The sequence below is a fragment of the Sinohyriopsis cumingii genome, chromosome 1, assembly GCF_028554795.1.
Source record: "Sinohyriopsis cumingii isolate HCF-2022 chromosome 1, ASM2855479v2, whole genome shotgun sequence".
Classification (NCBI taxonomy): domain Eukaryota; kingdom Metazoa; phylum Mollusca; class Bivalvia; order Unionida; family Unionidae; genus Sinohyriopsis; species Sinohyriopsis cumingii.
In genome coordinates, this window is record NC_142961.1 from 34912619 (window position 1) to 34934809 (window position 22191).

General features: G+C 34.5%; 1 protein-coding gene across 1 annotated transcript in view; it reads right to left on the reverse strand.

Annotated features, from left to right (window-relative positions):
* The window catches only part of LOC149806685 (uncharacterized), a 379423-nt gene that overhangs the window by 157637 nt on the left and 199595 nt on the right, over positions 1-22191 (reverse strand). Inside the window, exon 13 of the mRNA XM_089956535.1 lies at positions 19060-19214. Within this exon, the coding sequence (XP_089812661.1) occupies positions 19060-19214 (155 nt within the window). The remainder of the gene's footprint in view (positions 1-19059; positions 19215-22191) is intronic.

The following is a 22191-nucleotide window of genomic DNA, read 5'->3' on the forward strand; positions in this document are numbered from 1 at the left end:
AATCAGCAAAACCAGTGAGAAAATCTTGTCTAGTTTTTTATATTCAAATGCATGTTTCTCATCTTGGCGAAAATCATTATGTTGACTACTAATATGACTTTTGTGCTACAGTAATATTTCATGATGCAAAAATAGAAACATTTTCAAATCTGAAAATATCTTTCGATAGGAGACAAATTGTTGCCTTTCCGTGTGACAAAATTAGACAATGATTTTCACTGGTACCCATAACTTTTTGTTATACAAAATGACAGTAGCTAGTAAAGCTCTAATCTTACAATAAATAATTGCATCACCAATATACTATTATATATATATCACATATAATTAGCAAATTACCTGAATTATCAGATATACATGAGGGTTAAGCAATCCCAATATTCCATGTTGAAATATTAGAGGTACAAGATAGACTAGGTCAAATTGCTAGCAGTTATTCACAAGTACAAATGGAAAGTACTGGTTGAAATGAGATATTGTATACCGATCCAAGTGGCACCTATTCTTACCTCTCCCACTGTGGCAATAAATGTCATAAATGTTTATCCAATTGCAGGTACAGGTGGGTATAGAACACAAATCTACCTACTTACATGATATACACTGTCTGTAAATTCAAGGCTGCAAAATCTTGGAGTTAGCAACCAAAATATGTTCACATACCTTACTTGTACTTTGAGATCTGCCATTTATCAAGATATTGTAAACTCTTTCTCATATTTCTAAGGTCTATGTGTATAGTTTAAACTGAAAAGTTTGCAAGATTGTACTTGTTAAAAATCATGAAAAGGTACCAATAATTCTCATACACAAAGGTAATCTGTGTGGCTGACATCCAATGTTCTATCAAGTCAAAATGTCAAAATCACCTCTAGTGTTGAGCAGTTAAGACAATTCAGTTAATACCTGAAAGCATCATGCAGCTATAGGACATCTAAAAGATTGAATATGACTATAAATACTCAAAGTATGGAAATATCGAAAAAATGAAACCATTTTGAGAAACAGTATTCTTGTTAATCCTTGACCTTGGATATTTCATGCACAAATTTCAAATTTAACATATGAAAATTGCTTTGTTTTTCCTGACACACACTGAAATGAGAGATCTGCATGTATAAAAAGCAATCTCAGTGACAGAAGTAAACACAAAGACATATTAACTTCAACCAAGTAAATGTTAAAAAACTGCATGCTATGGTAAAAGAATTATCAATGATGGCTGCCATGGTAGCCATACTGAACATCAGGTTGGCATAATTTTTATTTAGGTGCAGCTAGACATCATAACAAGTCTTGAAGTGAAAATTCAAACATTTGGCAGGAATAGTCATAAAAAGATTTTCAAGACGGCTGCCACTGTAGTCATATTTTTAAGTTGAAACCCCCATGCTGATGCAAATATCCATTCTGGACGAATAGCCACTGTAGCCATACTCGACATAAGTCTTTAAGTAAACAACCCATGCTGATACAAATATTCATTCAGGACGAATAGCCACTGTAGCCATACTGAACATGAGTCTTTAAGTGAAAAAAAAACATGCTGATACAAATATTCATTCAGGACGAATAGCCACTGTAGCCATATTGGACATGAGTCTTTAAGTAAAAAACCCATGCTGATACAAATATCCATTCAGGAAGATTAGCCACTGTAGCCATATTGGACATGAGTCTTTAAGTAAAAAAACCAATGCTGATACAAATATCCATTCAGGATGATTAGCCACTGTAGTCATATTGGACATGAGTCTTTAAGTAAAAAAACCATGCTGATAGAAATATCCATTCAGGATGATTAGCCACTGCAGCCATATTGGACATGAGTCTTTAAGTAAAAAACCAATGCTGATACAAATATCCATTCAGGATGATTAGCCACTGTAGCCATATTGGACATGAGTCTTTAAGTAAAATCCCATGCTGATACAAATATCCATTCAGGACGATTAGCCACTGTAGCCATATTGGACAGGAGTCTTTAAGTAAAAAAAACATGCTGATACAAATATCCATTGAGGAGAAATAGTAATAAGATTTTCAAGATGGCTGTCATTACTGCCATGATGTACATATGATTGGCACTATTTTACATAAAAAAGACCATCCCCATAACTTCTGGTCAATGATGATTAGTACAAAAAGGAAAAATTGCAGCTATAATAATCTGAAAATCAAATTATTCAGCATACAAAAAAACTAAAAAGTTCATTTGTCTGCTTGAAGTTGCATTTGCTTAATCATCTGTTAATGTCCAAGTCTGAAAGGTGAAAAAAATGTGTAAACATTGAAAATTTGCTGTTCTGGCCTGAAAATAAACATGTTGTCAGAATATGAATACAAAGTTACTATAAAAATTTCATTTGTCATGGTGACTGGGTTTTTCTGCATAATGTTATGGCAATGTTCTCAGAACAGACATATGGACCTTAAACAGATTGTAACCCATATAATATTTGTGACTGCTATATTTTAGATATGAACTGAAATTCTGTAAGTGAACAAAGCAATAAATGCCAAAGATATTTTTGTGCATGCAATTTCCATGACTGTAATCGTGTAAAGTGTCGAATTTTAAATTGTATTGAACCTTTAAGTTGAATGCATTGAGCATTAAAATTTTATCACATTTAGGCCAGAAAAGTCTTTGTGATGGGTCACTTTGACCTTTCTTCTTTTCTCCCCCCCCCATGTCAGTGTTAAAGCTTGAAAGGCTAGAATTTATGACTCAGTGAGATTGAGCAAGGCATTGCTACAATGTCCTGAGAAAGTAAAGATTTCAGTTACCAACTATCATGGCTTGACAGGAACCTATGTCAAATTATCATTTTCAAAGGGAAATTGATATACCCCGTACTTCACAGATTCTATGCTGTCTGAAATCTGACAGAAGAAATGATTATCTTTGGAAAATTTTTGGAACTGATGCTTACGACTGGCCAGAGTAAACTAAGGTGTACACTTTGAAAATAATGTGAATTTAAAGTGATGACCTTAGTCAAAATTCTTTAGTCTTAAAATTCCTGAGAGGAGAAGTCTGAATCGGAGGAAGCCTAAAAAGAATAATGCTTTCCTCGTTAAACAAGAAAAGGGGAGCAGGTGGCTGTCTTGTAAGGAAAGACAGGGTTAAGTGCCAGGATGCACAATTTCTGAAAGAGAACAGCATTTAGGTATGCAATTTTAATTTCCCACGTCATTTTCTATTTTTTGATTATTTGTTTTATGCAAATGTGTTTGATATGACTAGGATTCATATTTTGTTATCGTTTATTCAATTTCATAGAATCTGTTGATGCTAGATTTGTTATGCAATTTATCTCTTTAATTTTACAGTTACTAGTTCATTGATAGTATTGACAATTGCATGCTATCCAAGTTTTCATATGTGTAGGGTTTCATAAAGTTATATGAAATAATTTCCTTTGTCTGTTAGGACGATACTGATTATCATGAGTTAACAATAATAGCATATTTATATGTGATTTTGTCATGTTTAAATAATCTTGTAAGTTAGGGATTGCTGTGAGCTAGAATTTTGTGAATTTTATGCATTAGTAATTGAGCATGTGGTAGCGCAGGTAAAAAGATACGGTAACATTAGATATACTGCTAATGTGTTAATTAAGGTCTGTCACTCTGAAGCGAGGGTGATGTTCAGAATTTATGTAGTGTTGATAGCTATTATGCTTCTAAGTAACGCAAGTGAGGGACTTTTATGAACCTGTAGAAAGAGGTACATACAGAGATTTAGGGGTAATTTTGTCCTTTAAGGAACAGCTTTATGGGGAAAGACAGGACAGCCTGAAGATGTTAGTCCAAACAAAGAAGTGACAAGTTTTGAAATAATGGACTAGGAAATCCAGAAAGGGATGAAGTGTAGAGAATAGGAAGGCTAGAGGAAACAGGAAGATGATGATATACGGACATGTGAGGAAGGTAATGCAATCAGTCGTGGACACTGCGTTCTTTTCACCACTTGTTATTATAATGAAATAAATCCAAATTAGACACTGCTATTAAATTCTGTTGACGTAATGTAGATTGAATTGGAATTGCTGCTATTAATTTGTTTTGATTAAATTTGTTATTTTTCTTGTCTAAGGGGGCTCGTATTGCATTATTTCTTCCCAATATTCTCGCTCAGTTCTCTGTTCAAATTCTATTTTTCCACTCCCACCAGGCTATAATTTTGAGGGAGATCATCCTCTAGATAATGCAAGCCAAATTTAGTTAACCACCCCTCTTACTAAGAGGGTGACATTACAAATTGTTTCCTTAACCAATGAACTTGCATAGACTTTGTGTGTGAATCTGTATTCTTAAGTGGAACAAACAACTGGAAACACCTGAGCAAGATAAAATCTGCCATCACAACATCATGTATGTTCATTCCTGCTTTGAGTCCTTTTCATAAAATCACCCACTTAAAACCTTTTTTGTATTTATTCAGCATTACTATGTAACAAGCAGGTATAGGCCATGAAGATATCTACCAGGTCATACTTTAAAAAAATATAAAAATTGCCTTTTAAACCCGACTAGTAACTTTTCTGTACAAATTTTATTGGTAATTCAAATATGCAAACAGATAATCCAAAGTGTACATTTTTGTCATGACCAAATTATACTGCCTTTTTATTTCATATTTTCATACCTTCTTTTACAATACAGTTGATAATTAGAAATACTTTATGCTGAGGAGTGAATTACAGAAAAATAAGACGACCCAAACTTTACTTAAGTCATTATTAATTTCCTTTAAGTGTGGATTGTTTCCCCAACTACATACAAGTCAAGAATTTCTGCAAAATGTGTGGTCACCAAACTTCATACATGTACATGAACAAACTGGATTGACAAGAATTAAACATATTCACAACAAATGAATCAATATGCAGTATAATCGAAAAAAATTCACAACCTTATGAACTGTTCCTCTACATAAGCCAATTATTCATAATTACCACAAAGCCAATTATTCATAATTACCACAAAGCCAATTATTCATAATTACCACCAAAAAATTGAAAAAACTACAAGATATGAGATTTAAATGGCAGACAACAACAGGTACCTGTATTCATGCAAATCTATCCAATTTACTCAACATATACATCCTACCTGACTATAATCTCAAACAATATTCATCAGTCAGTCAATGGAATGCTACTATCTGATGAGGCATGCAATACAGAAAATGCTTTACAGTATCTCGATAATCCACTTCTAAAGCTGCCCTAAATCCATGGATAACAATAAAGCCACAAGTTTTCAATGCAGACAAAAGCCTTTCAATCACCTTGGATGAGATATTTTATACCATACCGTCTTCTTCTGGAGGCTTGTCACTTTATTGTTTTGAAATCACCCAGTGTGGTGGTAATCACTTGCCAGGCACAATTCAGACGACATAAATTATGGTTACTGCCAATACTTGTTTTAAAAAAACTATAAGGTCTGACTTGTAAAGCTATGCTTGTAAAAGTCACCCTGTATTTTTGTCAAACTTAAAAGGATGTAAATGCCATAAACCTGGCAATCTCTTACAATCTGAATTAAGTAAAGCTTTTAAAAAATCTGTTTTTTTTTAATATATCTGAATCTTCAAATTCAACTTGAGGCAAGAGAAATTTTATAAAATAATATTATACTAAATATTGAAACAAAATGTATGATACATACTTTTCCCTAAATTCACCTAAAAAGTGCACTTCCTACCCTATGAATTCTCATTATGTAATCTTACAAAAATGAGCATTCTTATTTCTATAATATAACATCTAAATGGGTTTAAGTGTACGGAGAACTATTAAATTGATAGTACAATGTATTTTGTGAGTATTGTTAGTGTAGAGCAGATCTTTATTTGATGACTAATGCATGTAATTTTTTCTACCCTCAAATATTTCATACACCATCAACCCTAACAGTTTTACAATTATTCTGTATCCTCAAATTTAAGCAGAAAAAAAAATTTACAAATACTTGAAACGTGAAGTTATTGAAGAAAATTAGAGTTGATATTTTTGCCTAAAAGTAAGTGTACATCCCAAAAAAGTAACATATATATAGTGTACAAAATATGACAGAAAATACATCTTCAAGAAAATATATTACTGGACTTGAAATGTCATTTTGCAAAAAATCAATTAGAAATACAAGATCCAAGGGTGCTGTAATAGGGTGGTCATTATTATGTCTCAACTTTTATTTGCATAAATTGCAGCTTTGCCTGTTGCACTTGTGCAAGTTAAATTCTTCTACTCTCATTTTATCTTACCTCACCTGGCAATGCTAAAATAGAAAAAATCCAAAGCAACTGGCACCCAGCTCAATATACTGAGTTCAGCCACTCCTCATTATCATCAGATCACTTTTAGCAAATCCCACTAGACCTAATTTTTCTCAGGCTACCAGTATGTATGGCACCCTTTGAATGCCAACTTTATTCTTTCACTTCACATGCTCGAAGAATTCTCATAAATTAAATATGGTCAAATACAACATAAAAACTGTGGCAATGAGATGTCTGTAATATGAAGGAAACATCAGTAGTATCAGAAACCAGAATCTTTATTTGTTGACCACTAAACAAGCTGCCACGTGAAAGAGGTCTTATTTGTGACCATAGATGTGCAAAGCAAGTGACCTGACCATTACTCTTACACTTCAAGAAACTACTTGTTTAACCTTATGAACTCCCCCCAGTTTTAATGACTTTGGAATTATTTTAACATAAGTTCATTATTAAGGTGAAAATTTCTATTCATCACATGATGACCTGAACAGATACAAATAGTCGTTTTGGCATAATGCTTAGAACTATGGCAATTACGGTAACATAAATGCCTAACAAAGAGCCAGTTTTTAACTTAAAATTATTTTGCTTTGCATGCCTCCGTGATTCAATTTAACAGCCATTCACATCAAACAATATTGCTTTCAGAAGTTTTATTATGAAAATTTGAGGCACTGCAGGTAAACAAGGAGGGTCAGAACAAAAGGTCCATAATAGCTCTTCAAGTCTTCCTTACATCCAAATACTTTGATAAGACTTTATAAAGACAATTTTCATGTCAATTTTACTAGTCAATATAATACTATATACTGTACTACTAATCTAGTTTTGGTTGAAATGAAAAATAGTAAATTTATTTATTGTACTTAAAATATAAAACATATATCATGTTTATTTTTTCATCCAACTCCTGGATTCAAGAACCAAAGTTTTAATCCATTCCCAAATTCTACTGGTAAAATTTAAGCATGTTACTGATAAAAATATAAGTTATCACTACGTAGAATACCAGACCAGACATTGTATTTACAGATGTTACAGATATTTGATTTAATTTATATTTGATTTAATTTAATTAACTGTTTGTAAGTTTTGTTTTAATAAAAATTATGTTTGATTTCATTACACGTCAATGTAACTAATTTTGTTTACTAGGAACTTGATATTTTTTTAGAAAATAGTAAGACCTTGACTCTTGAGTTGTAAACATGTAGAGCTGACCTAGTTCCCGACCTTGATTTCAGAAACCACTGAGACAAGTAAACAACTTTTTTTAAAAAATCATTCTTAGAGTAAACTGATTGGGTTTTGTTAAGGTCATACTGGGACTACGTGCTTTTAGAGTTCGGTTCATCCTATGCCGTATGTGCAAAGTGCTTTCGATGGGAAGAACCGAATGCCTTCAGTGCACAGACGATATCTGTGTATAAATACCTCACCATAGGTAAAACTCTTTACATTACGGATAGTCTTGTCAGTCAGCGGTCTACTACAAAGACTTGCGTATCTTCAGCTGTAGAGCTGTCCTGAGTGTCTGGGGTGCACAGAGCTGTGTAGAGCTGTCCAGAGTGGGTACAGCTGTGTAGAGCTGTCCAGAGTGTGTACTTCTATGAAGTGTCTGGAGTGTATAGAGCTGTTTGGAGTGTCCAGAGTGTGTATAGTTGTGTTTAAAGCTGTCTGGAATGCCCTGAGTATCTAGGGTGTCTAGAGTGTCTAGAGTAACCTGAGTGACCCGAGCATTCAAAGTTATCAGAGTGATCAGGGTTGACGTGATGCAAGTTGTAAAGCCAACCGTGTAGCAGCCGTGGAGCTGAAATAAAGTGTTCTGATGATGAAGTGTATCTCCTTACATGTAATCAATTAGCCATTGGCTAATTTTGGAGTTCGTAAAACCCACTGTATCTTTCGGGCCTGTAAAGACAAGTTGTATATGTCACTTTTTATCACCATAATTTCACTACCTGAGTGAATTCATTTTACTACATGAGTAAAATTCTACATTGTTTACTAGCTGAGTAAACTATATCCATCTTTTCATTGTGAAATCGTTGTGAACCATTCACCCCTTGTCTCTGTATTTTGTAAAGTAATTAATTTGTATTTTTTCATTATTAAGTCTGTGCATTCTTATGTTAATTAAATCCAATATTTAGATTATATACACATGCACATATTCATAATTAATTGCTCATTCAAATCATTCATTCTTAAACATTGTATTTATATCATCATCGAAAGTGTTTTGTTGTGAATCCGGAAATCCCACTTGGTTATCTTGTTACACTATGGACTGTCAAAATTATGAATGAAAGCAAAGTCCAATAGGCCTAGCTTCCAAGTCTGATGTGTTGTTTGTTCTTCAAGTATGAAGATGACCATGACATCACTAACTGGTCTGGTTTCCATGAGTGGCCAATTAGGCCAATTTGCACTCTGAATTTTCTGTGATATACTGGAGCAATTTAGGTTTGCCTGATCAACAGTGGCAATGCTGAAATTCTCAAATTTAAGTTGCTCACTTCTGCACTGCTTTTCCAATTCTCCTCTGTTCAATGTATGTAGCTTCAGTATGGATAAGTAACTGCATCAAGTGGAGCAATTCTGTACAAGATCTTCCCAAGACTCATGTTCAATTTTGAAATTTTTCAAGTAGGGCATGAGGGAATCTATGAAGTATTTTTTCTGACCATCCTGAGATCATATTCACTACTTCAGCTTGCTGCAGAAGATCTTCCTTGGCAGCCACTCTTCTGACATCCTGGTGATGTGGCTTGCCTATTATAACTGTGATTTCATCAGTGGAGTGTGGATGCTTGGAATGCCTCTCCTTGTGAGAACCTCAGTGTCTAAGACCCTGTCCTGCTATCTTATCCTCATCAGTTTCTTATGGCAGACCATGTGAAAATAGAGCAGCTTCTTCATCTGGTGTATGTACACCATCCAAGTTTCACAAGCATAAAGCAGGGTTGGCAACACAAAGACTTTGTAAAACTTAAGGTTTGTTGGCAAACCTATTCCTCTGTACTCCACATATTTACATGTAAATTGCAAAGGACCACACTTTAGCAATTTTGGCATTGGTTTCATCATAGATGTTGACTGCACATAACAGCATGCTGCCAAGATAAGTGAACTTGTCCAATGCCAGGAGCTTGTGGTCATTTAATGTGATGGTGACTCTAAGTAAGGCTTTCCTGGTGAAGGTTGGTGAATCACTTAGGACTTACTGATACTGATTGTGAGATTGAAATTGTCAAAGGATGAAGAGAAATGGTCCATACCCTGTTTTATGCACAACTCAGATTTGGCATTCAGGGAACAGTCTTCAGCAAATAAGAGATCATGAACAGACACTTCCTGCAACTTCTTCTCCTGAAGTCTCATTAGATTGAGGAGCTTGACTTCAGTCCAGTGTCTGATATCAATCCCCATGTCATCAAAAGTATCAGAACGTATGGTATATAATACCATAGTGAAAAGGGATGTGGCCAACACAGCTTTGCTTGACTCAATTGGTGACTAGGAATGGTTCAGCCGACTCATTATCATCAATGACATGAGCAAGTATGCCATCATAGATTTGCCAAATCATCACAATTACTTTTCTGGGCAACCAAAATTTGACATCATTTTCCGAAGACCTCCAGGGCTGACTGTCAAAAGCTTTTATCAGGTCATTAAATGTTGTGTACATGGTTAGAGCATGTCCATAGTCCTGTGTCCTTTCCCAAAGCCAAACTAACTCTTGACCAGTGTGATGCATAAGTTAATTCAGTAGAATTTCTGGTGAGGATCATGCCAGCTATCGAAAGCAAGGGTATGTTCCAATCATTGTTGCAAGATTGTCTACTGCCCTTTTGCTTGTACAAGTGGACAATGGACACACCCTTCTACTCCTGGGGTGTAGTTCCCCCAAGTCCACACTGACTGGAAGAGTTCATTCTGTTCCTGTGCCACATGTGAGCCTCTGGTTTTATAGACCTCAGCTGGCATCTGTGCCAGGTGATTTGCCATCTGACAGCACATTAATTACTTCTACAGTTTAATTCAGTGTTGGAGTATCAGCAAGTGATATGCTGATTTCCACTTGGGGTAGTTCATCAATTGCCTCCTCTGTGAGAGACGACTGCTGAATGAGCATGTTGCTAAGTGTTCTGCCCATCTTTGAAGTATTTATCTTGTCAGTGAACAGTGTGGCACTGTCAGTATTCAATATTGGAGATGTTCCTGATTACTTTGGCCTGTAGATTTTCTTCAAAGCATCATAGAAATTCTTCGTGTCATTCCTTTATGCATAGGACTGAATCTCATCTGCCGCCATAGCTCAGCCATGAGTCTTGCAACTCTCTAAGTTTACACTGGGCAGTCCTCCTAACGTTGAAGGCTGCCTTCCTTGATGATGAAGCGCTGTGTCCTAAACAGGCCATCAGTAACCAATGTTTCTCATTTAGAAGTTTCTGTGTGCCAGCATCATTCGTATCAAACCAATCTTAATGTTTACTTAAGAGTTTATATCAATTATTATCTTGTTGAATGAATAATTCTTTGACAAATGCATGTTTTACAAAGTCATTCTCCTGTTTCAGTTTTGGAGACATTAAGTCTAAATCTTGAAAATGAGCTTCTTGACTACGTGCATCTGGTCAGACCAGAATTCAGCACTTCTCATGGCCGTCATCACTCGGACATTCTGCTGGTCTCTCCTCCTGATGATGACATGTCAATAATATACCAATGCTTGAAGCTTAAGTAGATCCATTATATCTTATTGCAGTTTGTCAGGTGTAAGCCTGTGCTGGTGGTTAGGAGGTTGTGTTCTGCACATTTCCTTAGCTGAGTCCATTGTTGTTGCATTTGCCAAAACAATTTTTACCAATGACACCTGGCCATGATAACTCTAGCAGTGGAGACACCAAAGATAATGAGCTTGTCTGCCCTTTTCACAAAAAAGACTCCAGGTCATCATAAAATTTGTCCTTGATTTCATCTGGGTTGGTCATGGTGGGAGCATACATGATGATGACAGTTGCAGGTCTTTTTATCAGGCAGTGGGAGTCTCATCTGCATTAGTCTGTCATTCATGACCTTTGGGAGATTTGTGAGCTTGCTAACTAGCTGTGCTTCGATGGCATCTTAACACCAGTTTCACATTGCTCTTTGTTCGTATGGCCACTCCAGAGGAAGGTGTAGCCAGTTCCTATTTCAGTGAGTTATCTTTCCTTGGGTGGGTTTCACTCTAGGCTGCTATCTGGTTGCTAAATCTAGCCAGTTATCTACCAACTACAGCTATTCTTCTCTAATCTATCTGCTGATGTTCTGTGCATTAGAGTGTACATGTCTGAAGCATTAATGGCAGGCTGCATCATCTTTGTCTTTTTGATACATTTTCAACTGTTAAGGTGAGATCACCATCAGCAGTGATATACTGACCAGGGTTATGAAGAGATCACCATCAGCAGTGGTATACTGACCATGGTTAAGGTGAGATCACCGTCAGTAGTGGTATACTGACCAGGGTAAAGGTGAGACCACCATCAGCAGTGGTATACTGACCAGGGTTAAGGTGAAGCAGGTTATGTTTAGGGTACCATTTTTACCCTTTATGCAGGTGAGCATTGTGATCCAAACAAGAGCTACGCTATTACCCAGGGGTTACTAAATTCCAATGGCAAGTGAGGCTATGGTTATTAGTGACCTAGCCTTTTACTCAAAAAGATATTCCAGCCATATACAACAAAATTAGACATAGAACACTAGGCTGCGATTGATACTAGCAAGGGGGAAATATCAAGGAATGCTGTCCAAAACTAATATTGAAAAAGAACCTGTGTTCAATAATCGAGCAAGTGATATAAAACGTACAAAGAGGATTATGACCTGCCCACCATGTATAAAAATAGCACAATTGATGATAAAGGTAATGGGAATTAAATTATAATGAACAATAAATTGAATACAGGCAGACTGCAATAGATACAAGAATAGGGAAATTTAAACAAAGTATCATCGCTTAGGTAGAAAAATGCACAACCACAATCACTAATGTCCTGTATAAAGTGAAAAAATAATAAACTAAAATGTCAAGCTATACACCATTTGTATGGAACAAATGTTAAGTCACTCTTAAGAGAGCTTAAATTAACAGAGATAAAACCCTACCGGGGCAATCCTAATGTAAATTTGCTTGTTTTTCCAAACAGCGATGGAAATCTTCATAGGCATAAACAATGTAGAAATCACAGCATGATGACCAAAAAAAGAATGAAGGGACAGTATGCAGAGCTGATCCAGTGTTCTGGAATCTTCTGATTCACCCAAATGAGAGGACAACTTTTCATCATTCAATTGGGGTATTTTCCTCCCAGAAAAGTATCAACAATGCAATAGCAACAGGCATGGTACTACTGATATTAAAATTTCCTCGGTTACTAGAAATGCCAAAATACACTCAAAAACCAAAATACACCAAAATACACACCAAAATATACATATTTTGTATCCTAAAATTCATACGGATAAATATATTATGATTTGTATGTGTTTGAATAATGACAAAAAAGCAAAGTAAATTTTGATTTTAGAGATTTTTATAGGAATTATTTATGTTTTTTTTATTTATCACTCCATTCGTGTAATGAAGTCACTTGGTCGTACTTGAATGCATAGCCTTTACCTCATTTTGTATGTCTGTTACATTTTTATTTACTTTACAACACATAAGTATATGATATTTCCACTGAAAATATGTATATATAAACTCTAGATTCCCACAATCATAATCTCACTCTTATATTTTAAATTTTGACTGATTTGTGATTTATCATACCTGTCCAATCAAGTAAAATCAAGTACGACCAAGTGATATAATTACAGTGATTGTGCCCAAAATTGGTAAAAAGTAATTCAGATCAAAATTGCTTACATCAAATTTTGCTTTGCTTATTAATATTATTAAATCAATTACAAATGATATATACCCAAAAGATGTAAATAAGTGTGTATTTGGTGTGTATTTCAGATTTTGAGGGTATTTCAGTGTTTCTAGTAACAGAAATTTCTTGATTACAACTTTTCTGTCCCTGATGTTCAATTACAAAAAGCAACACATTTTAATTCAATCACAGGAAGTTTGCAAGACATTAACCCATCAAAGACATGATTTTTTTTACTTGGCAAATGTTTTTCTGCTAATGAAACAACATCAATGAAAATGGACTACTCTATCATAATAGGTAGATAATCAGGAACCAATTTCATTTGTAAACAATCAGCACACATTATGACCAAAGCATCTCAATATTTTCAAACTGCGAATGACACAAATTTATCACAAGGTGTGTTGTTTTAATATTAATGATATGTGCATTGTAAACTCCAGCTAATAAACCATATGAATCATTTGGGTTAACTGAACACTGAGCAATGCCAATTGCATTCAAGGGAGGTAACATAGCTAGGCTAAAAAATTCCAATAACATGAGTTGTCACTCATGTGCAATGCATATGGTAACAAGAATGTAAGGTAATCATTTTATGAGCTAGTCTGGTGGTATATTAAATACCATATTGCAAAGAATGAAGGCAGTTGGAAGTAATAACAATACAATTTTTATACAATTTTCAGGAGAAGCCAATGTATAAGTAAACTGTGTATGGTAGCAAGCTTTAACCTTCAACCATTTTCATTTTATGGCTGTTCCCACACAGGTACTGCTGATAGATGGGGAGGTATCACCAGGACAGATTTTTTAAGTTGGCACAAAGGAGGTAAATTTTCTCAAACACATGGAAAGCAGCATATCAATTTAATTGTTCAAAAGTTTCCTCCTGAATAGATCATTTCTAAGATACAAGTCTGATTTGCTGATCTTACCTTAGTAATTTGGCCAAATATTACCAGTCCTGGGGAATTGAATTAGTTTTCTGCACCCTATAGCAAAACATACACCCTGTGGAAAAAGACATGTAAAAATACGCCCAAGTCCCTTTCTACCCTGTTTTGCTGAATTTGTAGTTTTCTCACCATTGCTAATAACATCAAACGTCCCCAAAAATCCTGTTCATTGAATATCGATTCTCAACTTTCATAGTTGGAACTTGATAACTGTAATTATTAAAGGTTTTGTATAAAAAATGTACAATTTTATACAAAAATTTGTAAAAAGATATTGCATTATTCCCTATTTTGTCAAACTGGTCAATTTATTTATGATAATTTGTTTCTGATTTCCAAAACAATGTTTTCATACATTTTCTCAAATGTTTGATTTTATAATACGTGAATGTCTCTGCCATTAGCAACGGAAGTATGAGGTGTACAATACTGTAGGCAGAATACTTGTGTATTTTATGTAGAAAAATGGACAAAAAATACATTCAGGAAATTTAAATGTGTTCAATTATGCAAAACAATTTATCTTTAAGCATTTAGGCCATAGCTATCATCATACCTATCCTGCTGTATGCAGAGATCCATATTTGCCATGACATAAAGTGTCATACTAAAACCATGATTTTGTTTTTAACTCAAAAACACCATAACATGATTCTAAAAAACATGATTTCCAATAGTCTTGGGGAAAGAAAACAAAACAAAACCACCATCTCAATATTGCTTGTAACATGTAATATATGTAAATGGTGATAAACACACCAGCTTAGAGCTAATGCAAACTATCCCTGAGGCAGTTTAAACAACTAATTATGCTAATTGCATGATACATCACAAGGCAGAACAACTCAATTCACTTAAGATTAAAGGTAAATAAAAGAAATGCATGTTAAAGAACAAATGTTATCACACATCCTTGCATAGAATGAGAAATTTTAAGCCATATGTATTAAAGATTATTGGCAAGTGTTATAATGAACACTACAATGTTTCCTTGAAGTTGGCTGTTACTCCATATATAAAGAGCAAAGCATGATTACTTCAGCATCTGAATAGCGTTCAATTATTATTCATTTTGGAAGGCAATTCTGGAAGCAATTAGCTGTCATCAAAGCATGCAAAGCAGTTTAAAGATAATTTGTAAAACTACCAGTTGATCGAATTTGACTTTGTGAAGCACAGCAGCAAGGGAGAGTATTTAATTTTAAAAAATTGTGCATTCAGATTAGTTCTCTTTTTATAATTTGTCATCTTATTAAAATAATAACAGGCCCATGCTTTTCAGGATTTTTTTAAAAATTTATAAAAGATTCAAGGAAAGCACATGCTTATCATGTTTGCACAGTTAATTGGAGTTGATAAGGCACTAAAACCATACTAAACAGCAGTATTTTATTACTGCTTTATTACCTGTAGGGCCCCTATTGAACTAGAAAATATTATAGCTCCTCCTCTGCCCCCTCCCCAGAATTTGAGATAGCTATTCTTTTTTCGAGACCAGCAGATCTCATGGTCAAACTGCATCAGCTCCAGACCAGGAATTGCTCAGAGAATCAAGTAGCTTAGTCAGAACAAAAATACCATATATGTATGTGTGTTGTGATGATATTTGACAATGCTAAGTCTGCTATTGTCTTGTAAACGTATTAAATGCTTTTTTAAAAAAAGCAGACAAATTGTCTTCTTTCATTCAGATTTGAACTGCTATCATTTTCGACCAGTTTATATGAAAAGATAGTTTATTCTCTGTTGGATGACATGATACATGTATGTACTTTTTTTGGGTCAAGTACACTAACCCCATTTTGTCACCATAAAACACACTTTTTTCGAGTCTCAAAAAAACAACACTCTCTGGGAATATGGGTGGGGTATGTAGACCATGATTTATGATGACTGGTTGATCAATGTAAACCATACTACTAGTACAAGTTATGGATGTTCTGTGCACATTTGAAATGACAGTACATGTATCTGATATCTGTCATATTCCTTACTGAAATGATGCACCATGAATCAGTCTTGGTCTGTAAGCTGTTTGACACATTTGAGAAAAGTTATGATTAACATATTGATAATTAAGGCTCCAGTATTTTAGCTTTAAGTTCTGCAGTGTTCACAGCAGCTGCACAAAATAAATACACAGTTATTTCTAAACTTGAGAATAAAACATCCATTTTACATGCATGTCAGTGCTGAATATTTTTTGAGACTCAAAAAGTATGTTTCAGGTTCCAAGGGGAGGGGTGTCAGTGCATGTGATCGAAAAAGTTGATGTCTTCCAACAGAGAAGAAGCTACTTTTTCAAATTAGTCTACAGTGTGTGTGTGTGTGTGTGTTTGTGTGTGTGTGTGTGTGTGTGTTTGTGTGTGTGTGTGTGTGTGTGTGTGCTTTGGATTTTTCATGTAGCTGTAACAATTTTTCAGTGATATCACTATGATGTCTGCAATTAATAGTGATGTCTAGCACAAGGGCATCATGCTGCAGACATCATGTTCCACCCAGTCACATTATCCTGACACAAGGCTGACCAGTCTTAACACTAATCTCTTAATGCTGAATGCCAAGTGGGGCAGTTGTCAGTACCATTTTTATAAGCTTTTGGTATAACTTGGCTGGGGTTTGAACCTGTGACCTCCTGCATCCAAGGCATATACTCTAACCACTAGACCACCAGAGTGGTCAAATAAATAAGCCTACAGAACAAGACTGGAAATTCAAATCCAACTAAAAGAAAAATAATTTGTCTATTTTCTTCAAAGCATTTCATACAATTATCAAGGAAGAAATAGCTGGTAGACTTGGCATTGTTAAATATCATCACCATATACATACACATATGTGCAAACGCTCACATAATCACAACCACACTGACAATAAATAAATATATACACCAACTTTCTGTCTTTAAAATCCATTGGAGGACAAAATGTAAGCTTAATTAGATGCAGCCTTTGCTACTCTCAATAGTTCAATTTGGGTTTTGAAGATAATTCAAGTGTCATTGGCGTTCACCTTAATTTGCACTCACTAGAGACTAGATGGTTCTGGTGTTCAAACTTCCCTGCTGGATTCTCTGAGTGAATCCCAGTCAGAACTGAGTTGTTCTTGATGACCATAACTTCAGCATTTTCTTAACTATACCTGATGCAATATGACCACAAGATGTGCTTGTCTATATGTCTTAATTAACAGTTAGTATTTTAACAAGATTAAGATAACATGTACTAATAAAAGAACACTCCAGAATGACATGTTGATATGTTGTTTTCCTGTATGTGCAAACAATTAAATTCTCCTTGCTGCAGTGTTTCACAAAGTGAAAATTCATCAACCAGGAGTTCTGAATTTTTTTTGATGGGCTTTGCTGATAGCTTATTGCTTCCCAAATCACTTTCAGAAATGAATCACACTTGAACACTATCCTGACAACTGAAATAATCATGCTCTGTGTCTTATATAATTGGAGTAAAATCTGAATTCAAAGAAATGTTGCTGTTCACAAACTCACCAATAATCTTTAATACAGATGGCTTAAACATCTTCATTCAAGGCAGTGATGGAAAATAACTTTTGTTCTTCTATATGCATTTAGCATGTCTTTGAGTAACCTATAATATGAATTAGGTTGTTCCACTTTATGAACTTTACCTATGCAAATCAGCACAGTGGGATGGTCCTACTAAACATGTGAAAAGACACGCAAAGATGCACAAATACAAAGACAAACAATCTAAAATATATAACCATATGATTAAATATTTTTATTTACATAGATAAGATATTAAATAAAAAAATGTAGGTTGGTATAAAAGAAAATTATTTTTCAATCCCAGCTGATCACTTTCAATAAGCATCCTGTTTGTCATGTTCTTTGTTTGACACATTGTGGATATCAAGCACAGGTTATTTTCACCTTTATTATGTAACCTTAAGGATTACTTGAAAGCAAATGGCCAATTTTGTTAACGATTAAAGTGCAAGGTTTCACAACTTCAACAATAAGTCTGGAGCCCCAAGTGGCCAAGTGGTCTAAAGTGCTCACCGTTACAGATCACTGCCATCTTACCTGTCTGTGTGAGTTTGAGTCTCAGGCTCTGCTAACGTTGGTATGTGAGAAAGCCTGCCAGTAGCTTCTCATGGGTCAGTGGTTCTTCCCAGGGTATTCACGGGTTCTTCCTTCGCCAATTATTCTGGCCGCCATGTATAGCTTATCTTGTGCTGCAAAATGGCGTTAAACCCTACAACAACAAGTCTAATAGTACACAGGAATATGTGACAAGCAATGCTGCACATAATTAAACATGTCCATGATTGTAATGTTTATTCCTATACAATGCTGTCTGCAGCACATGTTAATTATTCCATTTTTAGTATCAATTGATATGGCACTGCTTTTCAAGTTCTGAATTACAGTCAAACCTGTTTACAAAGGAAATTACAAACATGGCCTTTGTAGTCAGGTGACCTCTGAAGGCATGTACTGCTTTCAAACTTGGTTCATGACAAATTTATGTACTAAGAACCAAATAGTATTATCATTATTATTATTGTTTACATGTATTATTATTAGCAGTACAAGTATGCTACCAAAATACCTGTATTTTGTTTAGATCTTTAGCAACAATCCAGAAAACTACAACTGTGTATATGTAATCATTTATCTCTCATTTTCTCTCAAACATTCTATCTCACTACCAGTAGAAAAGGTTCCTAAATAAAGTTACAAATTGAGAGCTTACCATTAATTGTGAAATACATGGCTGACTTCTGTCTACTTTTTGTGCAGATTTGTGAAACATATTCTAAAGAAAGATTAAACTGCCTTAAGATTATTACTGAATTATACCTTTCAAAATTTACTTACAAATACAAGCTGCCCATCCGACTGTTCATTCAATTTTTGTACTTCATTTTTAAGGTCAACCAGTTTTTGATGAAGGTCAGCAAGCTTCCTATCTCTACCGTTCACATCTTGTTTACCTGACATAGCCTGGTTCAGCCACATGTTGTCCTCAGGTACTGACGAGAGAATGCATATATTTTTTGTAATTTAAGTTACATTTACCGATGTCAAAACAACTAATTTCTGTTACATTAGTAACAAATGAAATAAATGAAAACACTGCTCCTGACAACAGCAATCACAGTTGTGACTGTTACCAATTACAAATGTAATGATAAGAATCTACAGCAAAAATACTGGTCAACATTGATTTTATCATTAACAGGATTTTATTTTCATTTGGGTTTTTTATGATAAAGTACTTTGTTATTACTCAAATTTGTGGTTGTGGAAGAGGTTTTATTGTTTTCACTGAAGGATCATTGTTTGGTGGGTCATTAAATTTGTGGTTTGAAGCAAAAACAAAGTCCACAAAGAAATCACACAAACTGGCATCCCACAAAATATGGTGAATATTATTCAGAACATTAATATTCCCTCTCCTGTTCCATGACCACCATTCTACCAGGCCCTGCCCACAGAGGTGAAACTAGAGCTATATGTAGAGGGTGTACTTCAAAGGACCTCACTCACTTCAAAAGGGCCTTAAACAGAGAAACAATTGTTGGGAATCTATAGTTATTCATTGGTCATGACTCCTCTAAACTATGTCAGGGAATGATCAAACTCTAACCTTCAAAACCTCATAAACAAATGCAACATGGCAACATCTGGTATGAAGATGATAACTAATTCTATAAAAATAAAGTAAACACCCATAAAAGATAAATCTAGGTCAATGAAACAACATTTAAATCAAATTGCACAGGAATATGTTTAATGTTTCTTCAGCTGTGCTAATTACAAGCAAAATACCATGTCAAGATATGAATTGCCGTGGGCCTTAACTCTAAGCAAAATGGAGATGATCAGGTTGCAACAATAAACGGCATATCTAGGTCTATGAAACAATGTATGCACAAAATGGCATCAGATTAAGCTAAATCATTCCTGATTAGAAGTATCTATACTACTACTACTACTACTAATAATAAAGACTTTATTTAGAGAAGGTAACTCAGTTACAGAACTTATAATCTACCTTGAGGCCTTCTATCTGTTATGTACAATAAATACAGTACATATACAACATGATGTGAAGAGTCTGGCTTGACACTAAATAATTAAGTAATTTTAAAATTCAAAGTATCAAACCTGGAACACATGCACAGGCATCAGTGAAAACATAAATATATATAAAACATAAATTATCATCATGCATTGAAAAATTCAGCTATGAAAAAGATGCAAAATCACAGAAAAACAGGTGGTATTTTTTGTACTAGAACTGTTCAATTTTCTAAAGATTACATCGATTTAAGACATTGATTATGAAAATATGAAATGCCAGGAGCCTGCCTTATGTCACTGGGAATGTTGTTTCATACCAGTGGACCAGTATATTGAAAACTTTTTTTTAAACAATTCCTTTTTTGGCCTTGGTATAATGTTAATTTTTTCTTCTTATGGACCTTAAATTTGGAGTACCTACTAAAGTGAGGATTAAAATACATCCATAAAAGTGAAAGAACACTCTCAAAACTGGACCTGACAAGGTAGAACTTTAAATGTCTACATATAATAGACAATTCACCTAACAAATGGCATCCAAGTTTTGGTGGGTATGTGAAGTGAAACAGACAGATGGATTGATCGAGGTGCTATTATATGAATCAATAATATATAGAAAAAAGGCTATCATCAGGGCCTTATTAATCAAGATCACACAGGGATCTGGGTGGCCAAGTGGTCTAAAGCACTTGCCTTTACCAATTAATCACTGCCATCTCCCCACTCTCCGCATGGGTTCCAGTAGCTCCCCATGGACTGGTGGTTCTTACCAAGGTTTCCTTGGGTTCTTCCTCCACCAAGTTATACTAGCCATCATATATAGACTATCTTGCACTGAGAAATTTACCTTAAACCAAAACAAGAACAACATCAAGATCTCACAGCAATCATGAGATAAATGGATTCTAAAACACATGTACCAGTACTTTTCTCCACTGCAAATCCCCAAAATAATCAATTTTACGGTGCAAAAACAATTTTTTTCTCAATTTTGTTCAATGCTTCAATAGCCAAAGAGATCTTTTAATAAACTGGATATGAGAAATGATAAACATGATATAAAAATATCAAACTGATAATTGTTGAAATGCTTGTTTAACGACCTGACCATTCTAAATTTTGTTAAAAGTAGGCATATTTCTTTACCCTGACTTAGTTTGAAAACCATTTTGTGCACAGTAAATAGTAACATCAATTCAAAGCAAATTTCTGCAAGAATTCAAACTGTTTTGTTATTAAATAAAAATCCAAATTCCCTATTTGCCTGCATTTTGTTAAAAAAATGACCTACTGAGAAGACCAGAAATAGCCATTAAAGAAAATGTGAATTCCCCTTCAGAACATTCAGAGATATTATTAACCAGTGCCTTAATTTAGAATCAAGGTGATGTTCAATTATCACACGTTTAATGTCTACATCCTCAACATTCTTTGGTCTTGCCAATAAAGCACTGACCAAAACTTCAAATAAACTTATATTTTCCTAAAAATTAATATTTTCATGTTTTTTGTAGGCAAAATTGACATTTTTTCTAATTTTGATCAAATCTTTTTAAGTGAGAATTAAAAATATATTTTAGTACATTGGAAACGGAGATATTATACTGAAGTACGACCTTGGTCCTTAACTGAAGCACCCATTAATAAATTTGGCAAATCCCTAATGAACTTGACCTATTTGAATGCTCTTTATTGTTGCTTAAATAAATACTTTCTTTGTAAAAACATTTTGATTAATGTGTTCAGAATTTATTCTAAAAAATAAGGTCAAAATTAGAAGTCTGTTTGCAAGCTGAAATAAATGATCTATTATGTGGACCAACAGGAGTACTGTAAAATGCACTTTATATACTGTATTGTGATTAAGTCCTCTTGGTTGAATTGGTATGGCATGGCTAACACTGGACATAATCTACCAAATGA